At 44.5% G+C, this 18,332-nt stretch overlaps 1 protein-coding gene across 3 annotated transcripts in view; it reads right to left on the bottom strand.

Annotated features, from left to right (window-relative positions):
- CRACR2B (calcium release activated channel regulator 2B) overlaps window positions 1-18,332 on the bottom strand; it is a 68,890-nt gene that overhangs the window by 7,244 nt on the left and 43,314 nt on the right. For all 3 annotated transcript variants that reach the window (XM_033928062.1, XM_033928063.1, XM_033928064.1), the window contains 3 exons: window positions 11,447-11,600; window positions 6,112-6,258; window positions 825-915 (listed from right to left, as the gene is read on the bottom strand). In XM_033928062.1, coding sequence (XP_033783953.1) covers window positions 825-915; window positions 6,112-6,258; window positions 11,447-11,600 — 392 coding nt within the window. The remainder of the gene's footprint in view (window positions 1-824; window positions 916-6,111; window positions 6,259-11,446; window positions 11,601-18,332) is intronic.

The raw sequence follows: 18,332 nt of genomic DNA, 5'->3' as shown, positions 1-18,332 counted from the left end.
AGGAGATGGAGCTCCTCTCATATGAGGAAGACTAAAGAGATTAAGGATCCTCAGCTTAGAAAAGAGAAGGATATGATTGAGTAGTGTAGAATGGGTTCAAGTGGATTGATTTTTTTACTCCATCAAAAATTACAAAGACTAGGAGACACTTGATGAAGTAACAGGGAAATACTTTTAAAACCAATAGGAGGAAATATTTTTCACTCAGAGAATAGTTAAGCTCTGGAACGTGTTGCCAGATGATGTGGTAAGAGCAGTTTTGGTTTGGACAGGTTCCTGGAGGAACAGTCCATAGTTTGCTAGTGAGACAGACATGGAGGAAGCCACTATTTGCCCAGATACTTGTGACCTGGATTGACCACTGTGAAGATGGGATACTGGGCTAGATGAACCATTGGTCTGACCCAGTATGGCGATTCTTACATTCCTTTTTCTACAATAACAGGCATAGACAGATGGAGACATGCCAGAGACATACATGCAGAAACAAATAACTCTGCCTCTCTCTCATCGTAACCTTATTGTTTTAACCATTTTTCTATTTAAAAAATACATCTCTTAAAGCCTTGAATTTATCTTGGCTATGTGTTTTGACTTAGTGGTAAGCTCCATGGACAACTTCTAACATAGAAATGATAAAAGTAATCAGTAGAAGTAAAGAGATTCAGAAACAGACCGATCCTGTAGATAAGAAAACTACTGTATGGTAAATAGAAAGCCATTGTACATATGTAGATTAACTTAACATACACACACAGACTCAGATGTATAATAGAAACAGAAAGACAATTGAAGGGATGATGGAATGTGTGCCGAGGATGTACCTGGTACAGCAGCCGCTCCTTCTCCATTTTAATTTGCTGCTCCATTTCTTCATATAGATGCCTCACTTCCCTATCATGATTGGTCTCCTTCCTGAGATGGGGAAAGACAAAAATTAAGATTTTTCCACATCACAGTCAGCCAAAACAAAGCAATTCAGAGTTCAGGACAGACTCTGTGGAGTCATGAGATCCCTAGCCAGAAGATTATATACCGAATCATCCCTTAATAGTAAGGGCTCAATTCGGTTTGCACAGATATTCCTGTGCCTTTTTCTGTATATTGAAATTTCATAAAACAAGGCCTATCTTCCCACTGACTTCCATAACAAAAGCAGAGAAGCATTCCTATCTACAAAAAGGAAACCAACTATTCCTGTACAATGAAAATACCTCACATTTCACAGAAATTAATGTACTGCATTTTCAATTATTTGACACTTTGTAATATAGGGACCTATATTCAACCAGGAACGGTGAGCATTTTTTTTTGCCACCACTAGTGTTATTCATGGATATTCAGTACCGAACCTGTCTGGTCACTGACACTGAATACTGAAAGATTAGATTCTTACCTTCATCAGGCAACTACTTTTGCTCCCAATATCATCCTGAATAATTTTCAAATTGTCATGTATCCTACACTAGATTCTATACGGAAACTCAGCAGCCCCTCTCATCCAATTATTCTCTACTGTTTGGTCGATATCAAAAAGAATCCTTAATAGAATCCAACTAAACCTGCCATCCACAAAATATCTTCACTACAAGCAAATTTTCCACTCTATGTTAACTTATCTGGGTGTAAAAACCTGGAATGACCTACCTGAAGCTATCAGGAAAGAGACAAACTAAACCATATTCAGAAAAAACCTGAAGACTCACCTCTTTGACAAATAACTGTCTTAGTTTCTGTATAGCTGTATAGCTTTTCAATGTTCACTCCTCTAGCTTCTCCTTCCCTCCTTCCCCCTCTACTTTCCCTTCTTTTTGATCTGTCACCTTGAGCCTCTATAGGTATGTGTGACTCACAAATGGAAGATTAGATTAGATAATCTTCTTTCTGTTAATCTTCACAGGAGTCTGTACGTCTATACCAGGGGTTCCCAACGCGTTGATCGCGATCGACAGGTCGTTCGCTCAGGCGACCCCAGTCGATCGCACAGCAGGTTCCCTTCTTCCCTTCTCTTTTTTTCCCCTCCTGACTGGCCCGCCTCTTAAAGAACGCTGGCCAATCAGAGTGCTGGAAGGGCGGGGTGAAGGTCGGTGGGGGACGGAGCTCAGCGCATCACAAGAAATAGAAGCGCCTGTAATGATTGAGGTAAGAGCGAGGCCTAATGCTGCCCGATATACAATTTTAAAAACCCCAAAATCGGCCTCCCAATCAGTGGCGTACCGAGGTGGGGCGGTCCGCCCCCGCCCCGGGTGCACGGCTTGGAGGGATGCACAGCTGTCCGGGTCCTCCTGCCCTTCCTTTCCACCGGTCTGCGCACGGGGCTCGCACCCGCCGCCCAAATGGTGCTGTTGGTTATCGCGAGACTCGCGGGAGTTGACGGCACCATTCGAGCGTCGGCGCGGGACCAGGCAGGCGCAAGCCCCGAGCGCGGACCTGGGGAAAAGAAAGGCAGGATGACCCAGACCTGGCCGGCTGTGCACCCCTCCAAGCCGTGCACCCGGGCGGATCGTCCCCCTTCTAAATCCATTGTACTTGTCTTTTATTCAGTTCCACTAATGAGCATTGTGACAGGCAGTTCTTATGGGGCAGTTCTTGGAAGTATTTCTTTGTTTTTCTGTGCCTAAGTATTCTATTAATTTAACTTCCTTATTCCTGTGGGGATCTCCAAAGGGGACGAATGGGAGACGGCCGGTGGCAGGTGGTACTTTAGCAATTCTTACAGGTTGCCATAGGCCTCAGGAGCTGTCTTCCCTCTGCCGTGGATCTGCCCCTCCTCTAAGTCAGAGACAGGCTTGGGGCAGAGGGAAGACAGCTCCTGAGGCCTATGGCAACCTGCAAGGATCGCTAAAGTACCAGCGATCCTCTCTGCAGACTGCTCCCTGCTGGAATTAGGTAAATGGATGTGGGGAGGGTAGGCCTTCGGGGAGGGGGGAGTGCAGTCCTTCAAGGGGTAGTGCAGGCCTTCAGGGGGGGAGTCAACCTTTGAGGGGGAATGTGCAGACCTTCAGGGGGGGGTCAGGCCTTCGGGGGAGGGGGGCTGTATAATAAAAAAATATTTGAACATAAATACAAAGTACACTCGGTGTGTGTGTATATATATATATATATATATATATATATATATATATATATATATATATATATATATAAATATATATGTTTAGCATTTTTATTGTTGGTAGATCATTTTGACTTGGTCATTTTAAAAGTAGCTCGCAAGCCCAAAAAGTGTGGGCACCCCTGGTCTATACGTTAGGTGATCAATCCCAAGTTGTGAACCGGCTTTGCAGAAGTAAGTCACTCACAACTTTCCATACCTCCCACATTCCCAGTGAAGAGTAGTGCCCCCTTCAGTTTGTTCCAACACAATAGATCTCCACAGGAATAGAATACAAACAAGGAGGGATACAGGAAACTACCCTGCAAATATCATACATATTTGTTCTGCTCTGCAACTTATAAAAAGAAGAAATATTATTAACAAGCATTTATAACATAGCAGCAATAGTAAACCAGCCTGCTGTATGCAACAAGCACTAACATCAAAGGAGCAGATGCTCAACAGTCACCTACTTATACAGGATTTTTTAATGCTTAGTTATCTGACTGACAGGAGAAGAACTCCAGTTCTGGAGTTAGAAATATCTGAAGCAGAAAGCAGGCAAATCAGGAATACTGAGGGTGGACCATACAGACTCTTGTGAAGATTAACAGAAAGAAGATTATTCTGTTAAAGGTTGTAAACTTTAAAAATACCATCAACACCTTTTGTCATATCAGGTGGCATTATGGAGCAAGGATTTGGAACATTTGAGTATGTCCTCCAGTTCCTATGTGGGATTTAAGAGACATCTGAAAACATATTTGTTCTCTAAATATTTGGGTAATTAGTTTGCATACACACGGATATCATAATTTTAGCAATTTGTTTTGTTTAGTTTCTTTTTAATCATCTGGTCATTTAATTTTCATCCTATTCAATTATCTATCTTATTTTGTAATCTTTTGTTAACCGCATAAAACTTTACGGTCCTGCAGTATATAAGCTGATTGTTGTTATGTTATCCAGGTAATAACCTAACCTTTCCTTCTGTTACATCTACAGTACACAGGAGTCTGTACGTTAGGTGATGTACCAAAGCAATGGTTGGTGTCTAGGGTGGGATAGAGGAGTCTGCCCATAAGATCGAGGACCCCAAAGCGGTGTCCTACTGAATAGCTATGTCCACTCTATACAATCTTGTAAAGGCATGAAGAGTAGACCAAGTAGCTGCTCTACAAATCTGAGGGAGGAACTGCCCGAAACTGCCCATGAAGATGCAACACTCCTGGTCTAGAACACCTTACGAGAAACCGGTGGCTGCTTGCCACAGGCGATATATGCCAACAAAATGTATGCCAACAAAATGGCCATGAAATTCCAACTGGCTATAGAGGCCTTGAACATTAGTCTGCTCCATCTGGACTGGCTGGCTGGTCACCTTCTCTGTAACAGCCCCTACAATCTGGAATTCACTACCAAATACTGTTAGGGCAGAACAAAACCTGGACAGGTTCAAAGGAGGTCTAAAATGTTTCCTTTTTAAAGACGCCTTTGAGTAATGTTCTCTTGTTTCTTTCTCCTCCATTAGCTTCTTCACTAAAGAGGCCCTCCCCTTCCCCCTCCTCGTGTTTCTTTCCTTTCTGTGTCTGCTTTTCTTTTAAATATTGTATTTCACCAAACTTACCTTTTGTTTTATTGTACACCCAAATTATGTCCTGTCTATAAGTCCTTGTATGTCCCCTCATTTTTAATACTGTAAAACACTTAGAATTTCTGATAGGCGTTTAAACAAATTTTAATAAAACTTGGAAACTTGGTCTAAAAGACAAAATTGATTGGTCTTTTCCAGATAGTGAAGTAAAACTCTTTGCACATCCAGTTTCTGTAAAATCCTATCTTACTTAACCGAGCCCGTGAGTTGAAAAGAAGGCAGATGAACCTTTTGGTTGATGAGGAAATCTGATGCAACCTTTGGAAGGAAGGAAGGAACAGTATGGAGAGCTACCCTAGCCTCTGCAATCTTGAGGAAGGACTCTCTGCAGGAGAGAGCTTGGAATTCCGATATCTGTCTTGCTGAGACGATCATCACCAGGAACACCATCTTCACTATGAGGTCCAAGATAGATGTCTCCTGCAGTAGCTCACATTGAGACATAGCGAGACCTTTTAGAATGATGTTAAGATGCCAGAATGGAAAAGGGTGATGTAGTGGAGGCCACAACTGGAGCACACCTTTTAGGAATATGATGATAGAGGCTAGTCTAATCCAGAGAGCTTGTTTAAGTTTTAAACAAGTTTTAAAGTTTAACAAGTTTTATATACCATCTATCAAGGTTATCTAAGCGGTTTTACAATCAGGTAATCAAGCATTTTCCCCATCTGTCCCAGGGGGCTCATAATCTATCTAACATACCTGGGGCTATGGAGGATTTAGTGACTTGCCCAGGGTCACAAGGAGCAGCGTAGGATTTGAACCCACAACCCCAGGGTGCTGAAGCTGTAGCTTAAACTACCACACCACACAATCCTCCCAGTTGGATGGGGGAGGCAGTTGTAAGCTGTTAAATGGAGGGAGGAGGTGGTGGGTGGTTCCAGACACTGTGCACATATAGAGTAGTTCTAATAATGGACTAGAGATGAATGGACTAGAGTATGGTGTGTTGGTTGCCTTTACCGCAGCTCAGGCTGTCCGTGAATGCATTTGTTTGGGATGGTTTAAGACTTGGAGGATCCTACAATTGTGTCCTTAAATATGAAGAGGCTAAATACCCCATATAAAATGCAATGATGTTTACAGACTTTTCAGTGGATGATTCTTTCAACCTTACGTTTTTCTTGCTTAGTAATTACTGCTAGTTGTCATATGCTACCTTTTATCTTATTTACTCTAGCTGGTATTTCAAGAGTTTGAAAATTTCATATCTTTTGCAAAGAGACACATGTTTCAGGTAGATTGGAGAGAGGGAAGGCAGACTGAGGATCAGCATAGAGGGAATGGAGGAAGAAAGGGGTGGAGACTGGAGTGAGGCAAAGGAGGAGCTGCTAAAATGCCTAATTACATTTTGGCTCACCGCTTCAGAACTTGTTCCACCGACTCCTTCTCATCATGCACCTCCTGAATGTATGAGGAAACACGAAACAGAAACTCCTCAAAATTCGCTAGAAGTTCTGGATGCTCCTTGTGCAGCTGGGCCCAGAGATCCCGCACCTCACTTTGACTAGGGAGAAAGGCAGGATGGGGATGTTAGCATTAATCTTCCTAAGGCTTGCTCTCCCAAAATGACACAATGAACATACGGGAAGGGGGATGGGTGCTGAAAAGTTCTCAGCCCAACCAAGAAGAAAATGACATAGATATAGTTCAATCAATGATCTGAAAGAATGTCCAAAACATAGCATTTTGGTAACACTCTTTCCGCTACAGTGGCTGAGAACTTTTCAGCACACCCTCGCATTGAGCAGGTCTTACTTATACAGCATCTTATTGTACTTTAAGACAGAAAATTTCAAAGGCATTTACCCTAGTGAACAGATCTTTGTTTCATAAAAAGGCTAGGCTAAGGTTACTCTCCTTAAATGTGACTTCTACTGAATGATGGCATTCTCATGGCCTGTTTAAATTGGGAAGGAAAACAACAGGCATAAGCAGAATTTCCAAACATCTGTGAGCTATTTATGTGCCATTCAGTCACCCACACAAATAGCAAAGGAAAAGCATCTGGAAACTCTTCATGCATGTAGCTTACACCTTTATTTGTTCTGACCCAGCAGTTTCTTCTGACTTACAGTTCAATTGAAACCAAGGCCTTTATATGCAACTATCAGGAAATTTTTCCACTGTTTTATATCACCTTCCAACTTCATCTAGTCCTCAGCTAGGCTACCTTTAGAGATGGGTACTAAATTTGACCCATAGGTGTCACTGTTGAGCAATGACCATGATTGTCTTTCTTTTGTCCCCATGTGATTTGTATAATATCTCTGACCCTAGATGACTTGAAGAACAAATGGAAATGAGGATCCTTTATTTGGTAATACATAGCACTGTTAGTGAGCTATTGGACTAGCTCGCACCTGTTTTCAAAGGCATATAGTATACAGCAAAAGCAGTCTGCATATTCTAGACCAGCGATGGCGAACCTATGGCACGCGTGCCAACTGTGGCACGCGAAGGCCTTGCAGCTGGCACGCACAGGGCCACCATCAGGTCAGTACTACCAGGGGGTGTACAGGAGAGAGAGCTGAACGGGGACAATGGGGGACCCGCGGGGTTAAATATAACTCGAGCCGCGAGGCTCGTCTTCTACTCCAACTGCCCTGCCGCTCACACAGCCGATCGGAAATCTTCTGCGATGTCAGCGCTGACGTCGGAGGGAGAGCTTAAGCAAAGCCCGCCCTCCGACGTCAGCGCTGAAGTCGGGGAAGATTTCCGATCGGCTATGTGTGCGCGGCGGGACAGGCAGGAAATAGAAGACAAGCCTACGCGGCTCGAGCTACATTTTGCTCAGAAAGTTGCTAAGATGGGCTGGGAGACAAACGGGGAACACAAAAGGGGGAGGGAGTGCGTTTTGGACACAAGGCATGAACTTGGGAGAGAGGGAAAGAGATGCTGAGGTGGGGGATGGAATGGGTGTTTGGACACAAGGCATGAACTTGGGAGAGAGGAAGGGAGGGAAAGAGATGCTGAGGTGGGGAGGGAATGGGTTTTTGGACACAAGGCATGGACTTGGGAGAGAAGAAGGGAGGGAAATAGATGCTGAGGTGGGGGAGGGAATGGGTTTTTGGACACAGAAGGCATGGACTTGGGAGAGAGGAAGGGAGGGAAATAGATGCTGAGGTGGGGGAGGGAATGTGTTTTTGGACACAGAAGGCATGGACTTGGGAGAGAGGAAGGGAGGGAAAGAGATGCTGAGGTGGGGGATGGAATGGGTTTTTGGACACAGAAAGCATGAACTTGGGAGAGAGGAAAGGAGGGAAAGAGATGCTGAGGTGGGGGAGGGAATGGGTTTTTGCACACAGAAGGCATGGACTTGGGAGAGAGGAAGGGAGGGAAAGAGATGCTGAGGTGGGGGAGGGAATGGGTTTTTGGACACAGAAGGCATGGACTTAGGAGTAGAGAGTTGCGCGGGGACAGAAATCCCACCCGTCCCCACCCGTCCCCGCCAAAATCCCACCCGTCCCCGTGAGGAATCCCTCCGTCCCCACCCGTCCCCGTGAGGAATCCCTCCGTCCCCACCCGTCCCCGCGAGGAATCCCCTCCGTCCCCACCCGTCCCCGCGAGGAATCCCCTCCGTCACCATCCTTCCCTATAAACTTCAGAAATAGTTATTTTATTTAATTATGCTACTGAATTAAAGGCTCTGGTAGAGACCCATTTACAAATAAGCAAAGAGACTTTATTAATTTGGAAATATTAATTGGGAAGAATACATACTTTGTAAATGGGTTTCTACCAGAACCTCTAATGTAAATATAAAATATAAATACTCAGCTGATGAGAGCCCACAAACTGTCAGCTGAGGACTTCCTTTGCAGTTGGCCTGGGGTCTGTTTTGCCAAGCTTGGCAGGCAGCAATAGCGTCCCTGAGTCACAGATGCTGGCACCTCAGTGGCTCATGGATGCTGCCAGTGACTGCTGCGCTTGGTGGAGGGGAGTTCTGACCATCTCTAGAGGAGGTCCTCTGCTGGCGATGCTTGGGGATCCCCACCAGTCACAGCAAGGGCCAACAAATACTTCAACACTGAAGAAATAAAACCAGAAATGCATTTCCTTTTTTTTTTTAACACAAAACAAAGATATTTGCCATATACATTTCCCAAGGCAGATGACTCTATGCAATGTCACCTCGGTAACAAAATACAAAAATAGACAAATATACCCCCTCCCTTTTTACTAAACCATAATAGTAGGTTTTAGCACAGGGAGTTACGCTGAATGCCTCGCACTGCTCTCAATGCTCATAGGCTCCCTGCGCTAAAAAACGATATTGCAGTTTAGTAAAAGGGAGCCATAGTGCAAAATATAGACAGCAGATATAAATTCTCAAAACAGACACATTTTAATCACTAAATTGAAAATAAAATCATTTTTCCTACCTTTGCTGTTTGGTGATTTCATGAGTCTCTGGTTGCACTTTCTTCTTCTGACTTGCATCCAATCTTTCTTCCTTTCTTTCAGCCTCCTGTATGTTTCCTCTCCTCCAGACCTCATTCTCTCCCCCAACTTTTTCTTTCTGTCTCTCTGTCTGCCCCCTTTCTTTCTTTCTCCGTGCCCTCCCCCAAGCCACTCGATTTGCTGCCACCGCCATCGGGGAATAGCCCCCAAGCTACCGCTGTCCCAAGCTTTCCCTGCAGAAACGTCGTGCTGACCAGCATTCCACTCCCTGATGTCAATTCTGACGTAGGAGAGGAAGTCCTGGGCCAACAAGGCATTTCTCCTCATTCCATCCAGCCTGAGCCCCATCTCTCCTTGATCCAGCATTTCTCTTCTGTGTTTGTCAGAATTACCATTCCACCTATTTTCCAGCATCACCCTTCTTTGTATCCATCTCACCTATATCCCTATCTCACCACTTTTTCAGAATCTTCATTTGTCTCTGTCCTTGTCTTTACCCCATGTTCACCATTTGCCCTTTCAATGTCTTTATTTCCCCCCGCCCACTTTTTCAGCATTACTTCTATGTCTCTATTTCACCTCCTCTTCATGTCCCCTCTGTATCTCTATCCTTATTCAGTAGGTCCTGCTTACCCTTTCTCTTCTTTGTGTCACTATCTCCATTTTCAGCTTTCCCCCCTTTTCCTTTGTTACTGCACCCGGTAGCCAGAATCTTTCCACCCTCCCTCCACTCTGGCCCAGCCCAGTATGAAATATTTCCTTTTGTTTCCCTCCCCTCTCTCTTTCTCTCTCTCTTCTCCTCCCTCACCCACAAGTCCTGCATCTGGCCCTCTCCCTTCTACCTGCACCTGGCAACACCCCCCTGCTCTGCAGCTCTCTTAAGCAACTCGTCAGCAGCAGTGATCAAGACAAGCTGCCGACATCGAGGCCTTCCCTCTACGAGTCCCGCCTTTGTGGAAAAAGGAAGTTGAAACAAGCGGGACTCGCAGAGGGTAGGCCCCGACGTCAGAAGCTTGTGTCGATCGCTGCTGCTGAGTTGCCGAAGAGAGCCGCGGAGCAGGGGGTGTGGCCGGAAGCAGGTAGAAGGGAGAAGGAGATAAGAAGACTGTAGAAGCTGCGGAGCATAACACTGACCCCGGCCAGGATGATTTCTTTTTCAGGCTGCTGCCGCTGCCACCCCCCACCCGAAATGACAAAAATAGCCTAATGCCCGCGTCGGGAAATAGCCATGCTGAGCAGTGAGCTCAGCACATACACAGATGAAAGCCTTGCTTGCTGATTGGTCCGGCGGCACGGTGGAAATTCAACCTAAAGTGAATTTCAGTTATTTATATCAAGTGATCTCTGTTTTGCCTTTTCTGCTTCAGAGGAAACATTCTTAAAGTCCCAGTCTTTCCTCATATGGGAAATGCTGTGATTTTCTAATTAATTGTTCTAGCTTAGGGGTGTCCAACCTGCGGCCCAAGGGCCGCATGCAGCCCCGTGAAATATTTTGTGCGGCCCCGGTCGAGGGCGATACAGTGTTTTCCTCTGCTGCCCCCGGGTGTTTACTGTCTTGCCGGCTCCCTCCTCTGTCTTGCTGCAGCATTTGCGCGTTTGTGCGGCCCCAGAAACATTTTTTTCGGCCAATGCGGCCCAGTGAAGCCAAAAGGTTGGACACCCCTGTTCTAGCATTTTTCAAGCTTTCTTAAAACAGAGACCACTACTACCTAGATTTCTAGATGCGGGCTCAGCAGGACCTCACTCGCTTACTGCCTCTTTATTTGTGCCATCTCCTCATGTGTTCACCCCACAAAACCTCTTCATTCTGGGATGTACTGGGAGTGGCCAAAGATTCCGATTAGCCAGATCCCCTAGGCCCCTCCTATGGGGATGGGAGGGAGAGATAGAAAGATGCTATACAAGGGGATGGGTGAGAGGGCAGGAAAGAGGAAGAATTGGGGTGGAGGAGAGAAAAGGAGAGATAATTGTTGTACATGAAAATAAATAAGACATCCCCTGAAAATAAGACAGAGTTTTATATTAATTTTTGCTCCAAAAAACTCATTAGGGCTTATTTTTAGGGAAACACAGTAATACCATTCCACTGTATGTGGCAGGACTGTAGCACAAAATGAGGTAGCGGCCTACCCTTAAGTGTTTCTCTGGTTCCAGGTCATGTGGATCTGGTTCTACATTTATCATACTAAGAAACTTCCCAAATGCTTTAAGGCAGGCATTGAAGTGACTTGGAGCCAGGTAGTCATGCCAGTGTCACGGATAGGGCGCATCACTGCAGTGCAGAAACTTACTCTCCGAAGACCTGGTATGTTCCAAGTCGTTCCATCATGGCACAGAACCTCCTCTCCTCCTCCTGCTCCTCATCATCTGCCTGGCCCTGTTCATCTGACCAGCCTGACTCAAATGTTTCCTCACATCTGAAGTCCCCCATGCCTATGAACTTTCCTGGGAAAGAGAGAACATTAACAAGAAGAATTAATTATATGTACTAGGGCATATGCCAACCAAATGTTTTTGCTTTAGTTATCCACATCATTTATGGGATATTTTATTGTTCTGTTTAGGTTTAAAAAATGTTTTTTTCATATCTGTGTTTGTGTCCCCTAATTTTGTAATTTTATCGATTTGTTTATCGCTTAGAATTTGGAATAAGCGATTAATCAAATTTTATAATAAACTTGAAACTTGAGGGTCCCTGGCAGATGATAAATTTGTTAAACGTATCAGGCCACACTCCGTAGTTCCTTGAACAAACTTCTTTAAGATAAATGTAAAATAAAAATAAATAAAAACTCAAAATTCAGTTGTTCTCAAGGGATTTCTTCTACAGAATCTACACTCAACCAGCATCAAGCCAGATTCCTTGTGCAGGATAACACTGTGCTCCAGACTTGGATGACTAAGTTGTATTTAGGCTAGCAAACTTAAAGGTGTAATCTAGATGAGGAACAATGTCCTTCCTATGCCCACGTACTAGCTAACATGGAGATTGCTTTAATCTAATCTAATCTACACTTTGTGAGTCGCTTTATGCCTGTATACATTCAAGGCGACATATAATTCAGGTGACAGGTAAAAGAGGGAAGAATTAAGGCATAAGGAGATAGTAAGCAGGAGAAGGAGAGGGAGAGAGTGAAGAGTCTTTTACAGCGAAGAGCTGAGTAGACCTTAGAAGTACAGTTTACATTGGATGAGGATGACATCTTTAAGTTAGAACAGACTATTGATTGTCATTGTCAATGACAATATACATATTGTCTTGAAGAGAAGAATCTTTAGTTTCTTCCGAAATCTGAGATAACAGGATTCCGTTTTGATGTCTAGGTTTATGAGAGGTTCAGCTGAGCTTGCATATAAAATGCAATACATTATGGATGATATTTTGAATTTAATACATGCAGAGATTGGCAGCCAGTGAAGTCTGTTGAAGCAGGGTGATATAGAGTCAAATTTTTTCAGTTTGAAGATTAGCTCTATTGCTGTGTTTCGAATCAGTTGTAGTTTGCAGATGAGGCTCGTGCTTAAACCTGCATAAAGTGAGTTGCAGTAGTCCAGTTGGAATAGTACTAGCTTTTGTGCCAGTATTACAAAGTGATGACTGTGGAAGAAGGGTCTGATCAATAAACTTGAAACTTGAAACTTGAATTAGAGTTGTCTCATGCTATAGAAGGTTTTTCTTTGTAAGTTGGAGATCTGGGGTTCGTAGTCCAAAATGACCCTGAGTATTTTGGAGGTTTTGTTGATATCTAATCTGGTTCCTGAGGGCAGGGTGATAGCTGTTGAGCCAGTACTTTGTTTTTTTCTAAGTTCAGTTGAACTTTTTGAGCATGGCCCAGGTTTGTATCTTGTTTATGGTGTTGGCAATTCTCTGAGAGGTATCATTGGAATTGCATTCAATTGGGATGAGCAAAAGTATATTGTCTGCGTATGATAATAGGCTGTCATAGTTATTGAAGGTAATATTGCCTAGGGAACTCATGAAAGATATAGCGGCACTAGAACTCTTGAAAGGTACAGTGGCACTAGAAAGCTATAGTGGCACTCATGAAAGATATAGCAGCACTAAAAAAATGTTCAAAGAGTGACCAAGATAATAAAGGGGATGAAACTCCTCTTGTATGAGGAAAGATAAAAAAAAAGGTTAGGGCTCTTCAGCTTGAAAAAGAGATGGCTGAGGGGAGATATGATTAAAGTCTACAAAATCCTGAGTGGAATAGAATGGGTACAAGTGGATCAATTTTTCACTCCATCAAAAATTACAAAGACTAGGGGACACTCGATGAAGTTACAGGGAAATACTTTTAAAACTAATAGGAGGAAATATTTTTTCACTCAGAGAATAATTAAGCCAGAGGTTGTGATAAGAGCAGATAGCATAGCTGGTTTTAAGAAAGGCTTGGACAATTTCCTGGAGGAAAAGTCCATAGTCTGTTATTGAGAAAGCCACTGCTTGCCCTGGATCGGTAGCATGGAATGTGCTACTCTTTAGTAAGGTACTAGTGACCTGGATTGGCAACCATGAGAACGGACTACTGAGCTTGATGGACCGTTGGTCTGACCCAGTAAGGCTGTTCTTGTCTTCCCAGCACTGTCCAATCTTCCCAACTCCTGGAGTTGCAATCGAAGCCCACTTCAGCCCTTCTAGATCTGTCTAGCCATAATCGGGCACAGACCGTAGAAATCTGCCCAGCACTGGCCTTATTTCCCAATTACTGAAGTTACTGTCTAAGCACCACTAAATTTTGTTTTGATTCCATTCTCTTCCCATATAGGTATCCTTTGTGTTCATCACACAGTTTTTGAATTATGTTACTGTTTTTGTCACCACCACCTCCTGCATCCACCGCCCTCTCAGTGCGTACCATGTTGGGTCTCTATCTCCTGAGTTGTTTGAAGCTGGAGAAGCTGCATAGGCTGCATTCACAGCCCCGGGGAGGGGGGGGGGGGCTGGCAGGACATTGCCTGAGAGTAGGGTTACCAGACATCCGGAGCTGCCTACATGTGTCCTCTTTTTAGAGGATATGTCCGAGCGTCTGGATGGCTTTTCAAAACCCAGCACTTTGTCCAGGTTTTGAAAAGCTTCCAGCTCAGGACTGCATCAGGAGGGCATCTGCGCATGCACGGATGCAACATGGTGATATCATGCATATATGCGTGCATGCGTGTGATGTCATTGTGTCACACCTGCGCATATGCAGATGCCCTCCTGACACGGCTACAAGCATGATAACAGGTTGAGGGGGTGGGGCAGAATGGGGCGGGGCTGGGGGGTGGAGCCATGGGAAACCCTACCTGAGAGTGATATCCAATGGCTTGATTCAGTGCCCATGAATGAGGTATGACAAGATACACCCAATATCTGTTATCAGGGGACACACTTAAGCGCAGGCACAAACAAATCTGGTGAGAGCTGCCTACACAGTCAGATTTTCAGGTTTGACATGTTTGGTTCAGTTACTGAAATTACCAGTGTTGACCAGGATCCATCCAGGAAAAATATTAAATTATTTTTGGACTGGTAGAAGGGATCTCCCTTATTGTCAAATGGAAATGCTTTACGCCCACGTGTTTTTGGAGTGGCGCTCTGAAATACAGCTCGGCCTTCCATATGAAAGCTAAAAGCTCTCTGGCCACCATGTTACTGGCTCTAAATAATAATAATAACTTTATTCTTGTATACCGCATTACCATGGAAGTTCTATGCGGTTAACAGATGAAGAGACTGTACATTTACAGCGAAGTTACATTTTTGGCGATGCTACATTTACAGTGAAGTTATTTTTACAGCTAGGTTACATTTGCTGTAAGTTACATACGGCGGTGATATATACTGCGGTGCTCGATTTGGCAGAGCAGAGGCATTTAGTATGGGGAGTAACGAAGATGGGATAAGTTGGATAAATCTGCACCTCAGCACTCTTTGACCTCTTCTAATGATTTGTTCTGCTCAAAGTTCCTCTGTACGCATCCAGCATTGCTGGTGCCTCTCTGACGGATTTTAATTGCTTATTAGCCTGATGTATTCATGATGTTTTCTTTGTGGTATCTATGAGGAAGTGAGCTTAATTTCTCTTTTCCTCTCCTTAATGTATTACATTGGCAACACATATCTGTTTCTTATTTGGATTTATTAACTAGCTTTTCATGGCGAGATTCACTCAAAGCAGCTCACAATGCATTGAATAGTAATCATAGGGCTACCAAATGTCCGGATTTACCCAAACGACTTTTCAAAATCTGGCGCTTTCTCTGGGTTTTGAAAAGCTTTCAGCTGGGAGCTGCGTTGGGAGAGCATCTGGGACGTCATGCGCATGTGCAGATGCTCTCCTAACGCCACTCCGAACAAATGTACAGGTTGAGGGGGTGGGGCTGGTGCGGGGCTGGAACCAGACGTGACTCGGGTGGAACGGGACAGGGTGGGCCTGGGATGGGTCCGGATTTTACTTCTGTAAAATCTGATAACCCTAAGTAATCAGGTTCTCTTAGGAGGAGAGTGTGGTACAGTGGTTAAAGCTACAGCCTCAGCACCCTGAGGTTGTTGGTTCAAATCCATGCTGCTCCTTCTGACCCTAAGCAAGTCACTTAATCCTCCACTGCCCAGGTACATTAGATAGATTGTGAGCCCACCGGGACAGACAGGGAAAATGTTTGAAGTACCTGTATGTAAACTACTTTGAGTGTGGTTGTAAAACTATAGAAAGGCTGTATAAAAGTCCCAGTCCATTTCCCCTATCTGTCGTAGCAGGATCACAATCTAGCTGTGCTGGGGCAATTGAGGGCTAAGTACAAGAAGCAGGCTGGGACTGAGGTAGCAGCTCTTAACCACTAGGCCATGTCAATAAAGTTTTCTGAATGTAGTATATAGCATACAGTATGATTCATGAACCTAGTGGACTTTGTACAGTATATCTAACTTACTTGCAGAGCTGTGAGTATTTTGTTCCCAGAGGTCTGCAACTGAATGGTTAGAGGGAAATGTGGCTAATCGGTGCCAATGAATGTTGCTTTTGCTTTCTAACCAGTGTGACAGCAAAACTTTAAAGCAGGAGAAGTAACTGCCTTTATCCTCTGGTCTCCTCCTTGGTAGGACTGAGGAGATTAGGAGATATAGATTTTTCTCCAAGAGAAAATAAATTGAGAGTGAATAACTTGAGATTTTGCATATATTTTGATTGCTATTTCCTCTGATTGTGGCTGTCCCCTATTGAGTTTAGCAAATACTGTAATAGGTTCAGAACAATGACTGTGCAGTTGGCTCAGTTAATAAGTGAGTGGATACAAGTCTGAGAGAAGCTGCTGGGGTATGTATAACATTCCTGGCCTTTTATGTACAGGGTTATGGTATCCACTATCTGGGTACATACTAGGCAACCACCCATTATAAAAATCAATCAATAAAAATAAAGTAAAAATGGTAAAAGTAATTGGGGAACAGATATGTTTTTAATTTCTTGTGGAATATTCATCAACAGGGGTAAGTTCCATAGTCTAGAGGCCCAGCAGATGGGAAAACCCTGTCTCTTAGGGTAGTTGTCCTTATTATCTTTGAAAAATTGGATTGTTAAAATGCCTATTTTGTTTCAGACCCTAAAATTTAATAAATTTACAGTAAGGTCAGAAAACTAGTAGCTAGGGATCAGGGTGATGCTCTTCTCACTCCTCTCAGAACACTCAGCATGTTTTATGTTTTATTAGAACTTTTTATACCTGTTCTTATGACAGGTCCAAGTGGTTTACAAATATACAATATATAGAAAGGAACTCCATTTTAAAACAGGACAGACCTGTGTAGATCTAAAAGCACGCATACATACACCATCATTACTACACACAAATTGCCAAAAGCCTCTTGTACCAATGTTAAATCACAGGACCCACTTCTACTAATATATATGAATTAATTTGGATAAAACTGAATCTTCTCCAAAAGCTTCATGAAAGAAAAAAGTTTTCAACATAGTTTTAATCCATTCCTTGGTCCCACAAACTCAGATTTTCCAATAAATTTAACAGTAAACATACTGGCAGAGACAGCAAGATCGGCAATGGCAACTTCAAGCGGTTCTCAGCCCAAAGCTTCTCTCCTAGGCGGAAACAGGAAGCTGCATCAGAAGGGAAGCTTTGAGCTGAGCAACGCTTGCAGCTCCCGTACGTTCAGATTCCGGAGCAAAATTAAATTTAAAAAAAGTTTGGATTCCAAGTTGTTTGAGTTCTGGGGCGTTCGGATTCTGAGGTACCACTGTATAGGCATCTTTAAATTAAAAAGTTTTAAAGTTTGTATTAAATCTGCCGGTATGGATCTCTTCTCATAAATGCAAGGGTAATGAGTTCCAATTGAAGTACTCATCTATTATCGTGAATAGATCGGGGGTCACGTGATGCTTCCTGCCTGAGCGGTCGCACGCCGGAGAGCTCCTGCCTCACCCCTACTAAAACCGGTCAAAATACCGACTCCTTCGTGTCCCCGCGGCAGAAACGAGCGGACGGGACAGGGACTGACACCCCGCTCTTCTATTTTTTATTTTTTGAGCTTCGGGAGTGACTGCGGAGGCGGGGGGGTCCAGTGGGGCTGTCTGCCTGGACGACCGCGTGGCGGTGAACTTCGACCGCATCCCCGCTGGCCTCGGCGCTCCTGCTGAAGATTTTAAGTCCCCTCGGCAGAAACGAGCAGGCGGGACGGGGACTGTCACACCGTCTCTCTCTATCCCTGTTCCTTGGGGGCGACTGCGGCGACGGGAGGGTCACGCGGTGCTGCCTGCCTGGAAGGCCGCGTGGCAGATAATTCCGGCCTCACCCCCGCTCAACCCGGCCTACATATTAACTATATCAAGTCCCCACGGCAGAAACGAGCAGGTAGGAAGGGGATCTCTACCCTGTTGTTTGCTCATCATCGGGGGAGACAGCAGAGGCGGGGGGGGGGCCACGTGGTGCTGCCTGCCTGGGTGGTCGCGTGCCGGAGAGCTCTTACCATACCCCCGCTGAAAGTGACGGGCACTACAGGCCTTTCAGCGTCCCCAAGGCGGAACCGAGCAGGTGGGCCGGGGACTTCCAGACCGCTTTTCCCTTCCTGGTCCTCGGGAGCGACTGTTGCGGCACGGGGCATGCCCATAAAAACGGCGAGAGGCGCCCGGGATAAATCCTCTCTTACCCCCTCCAAGATGGCGGCGGAGCAGGCCA

The sequence above is a fragment of the Geotrypetes seraphini genome, chromosome 19 (assembly GCF_902459505.1).
Source record: "Geotrypetes seraphini chromosome 19, aGeoSer1.1, whole genome shotgun sequence".
Taxonomy (NCBI): domain Eukaryota; kingdom Metazoa; phylum Chordata; class Amphibia; order Gymnophiona; family Dermophiidae; genus Geotrypetes; species Geotrypetes seraphini.
This window is presented reverse-complemented; position numbering and strand designations above follow the sequence as displayed.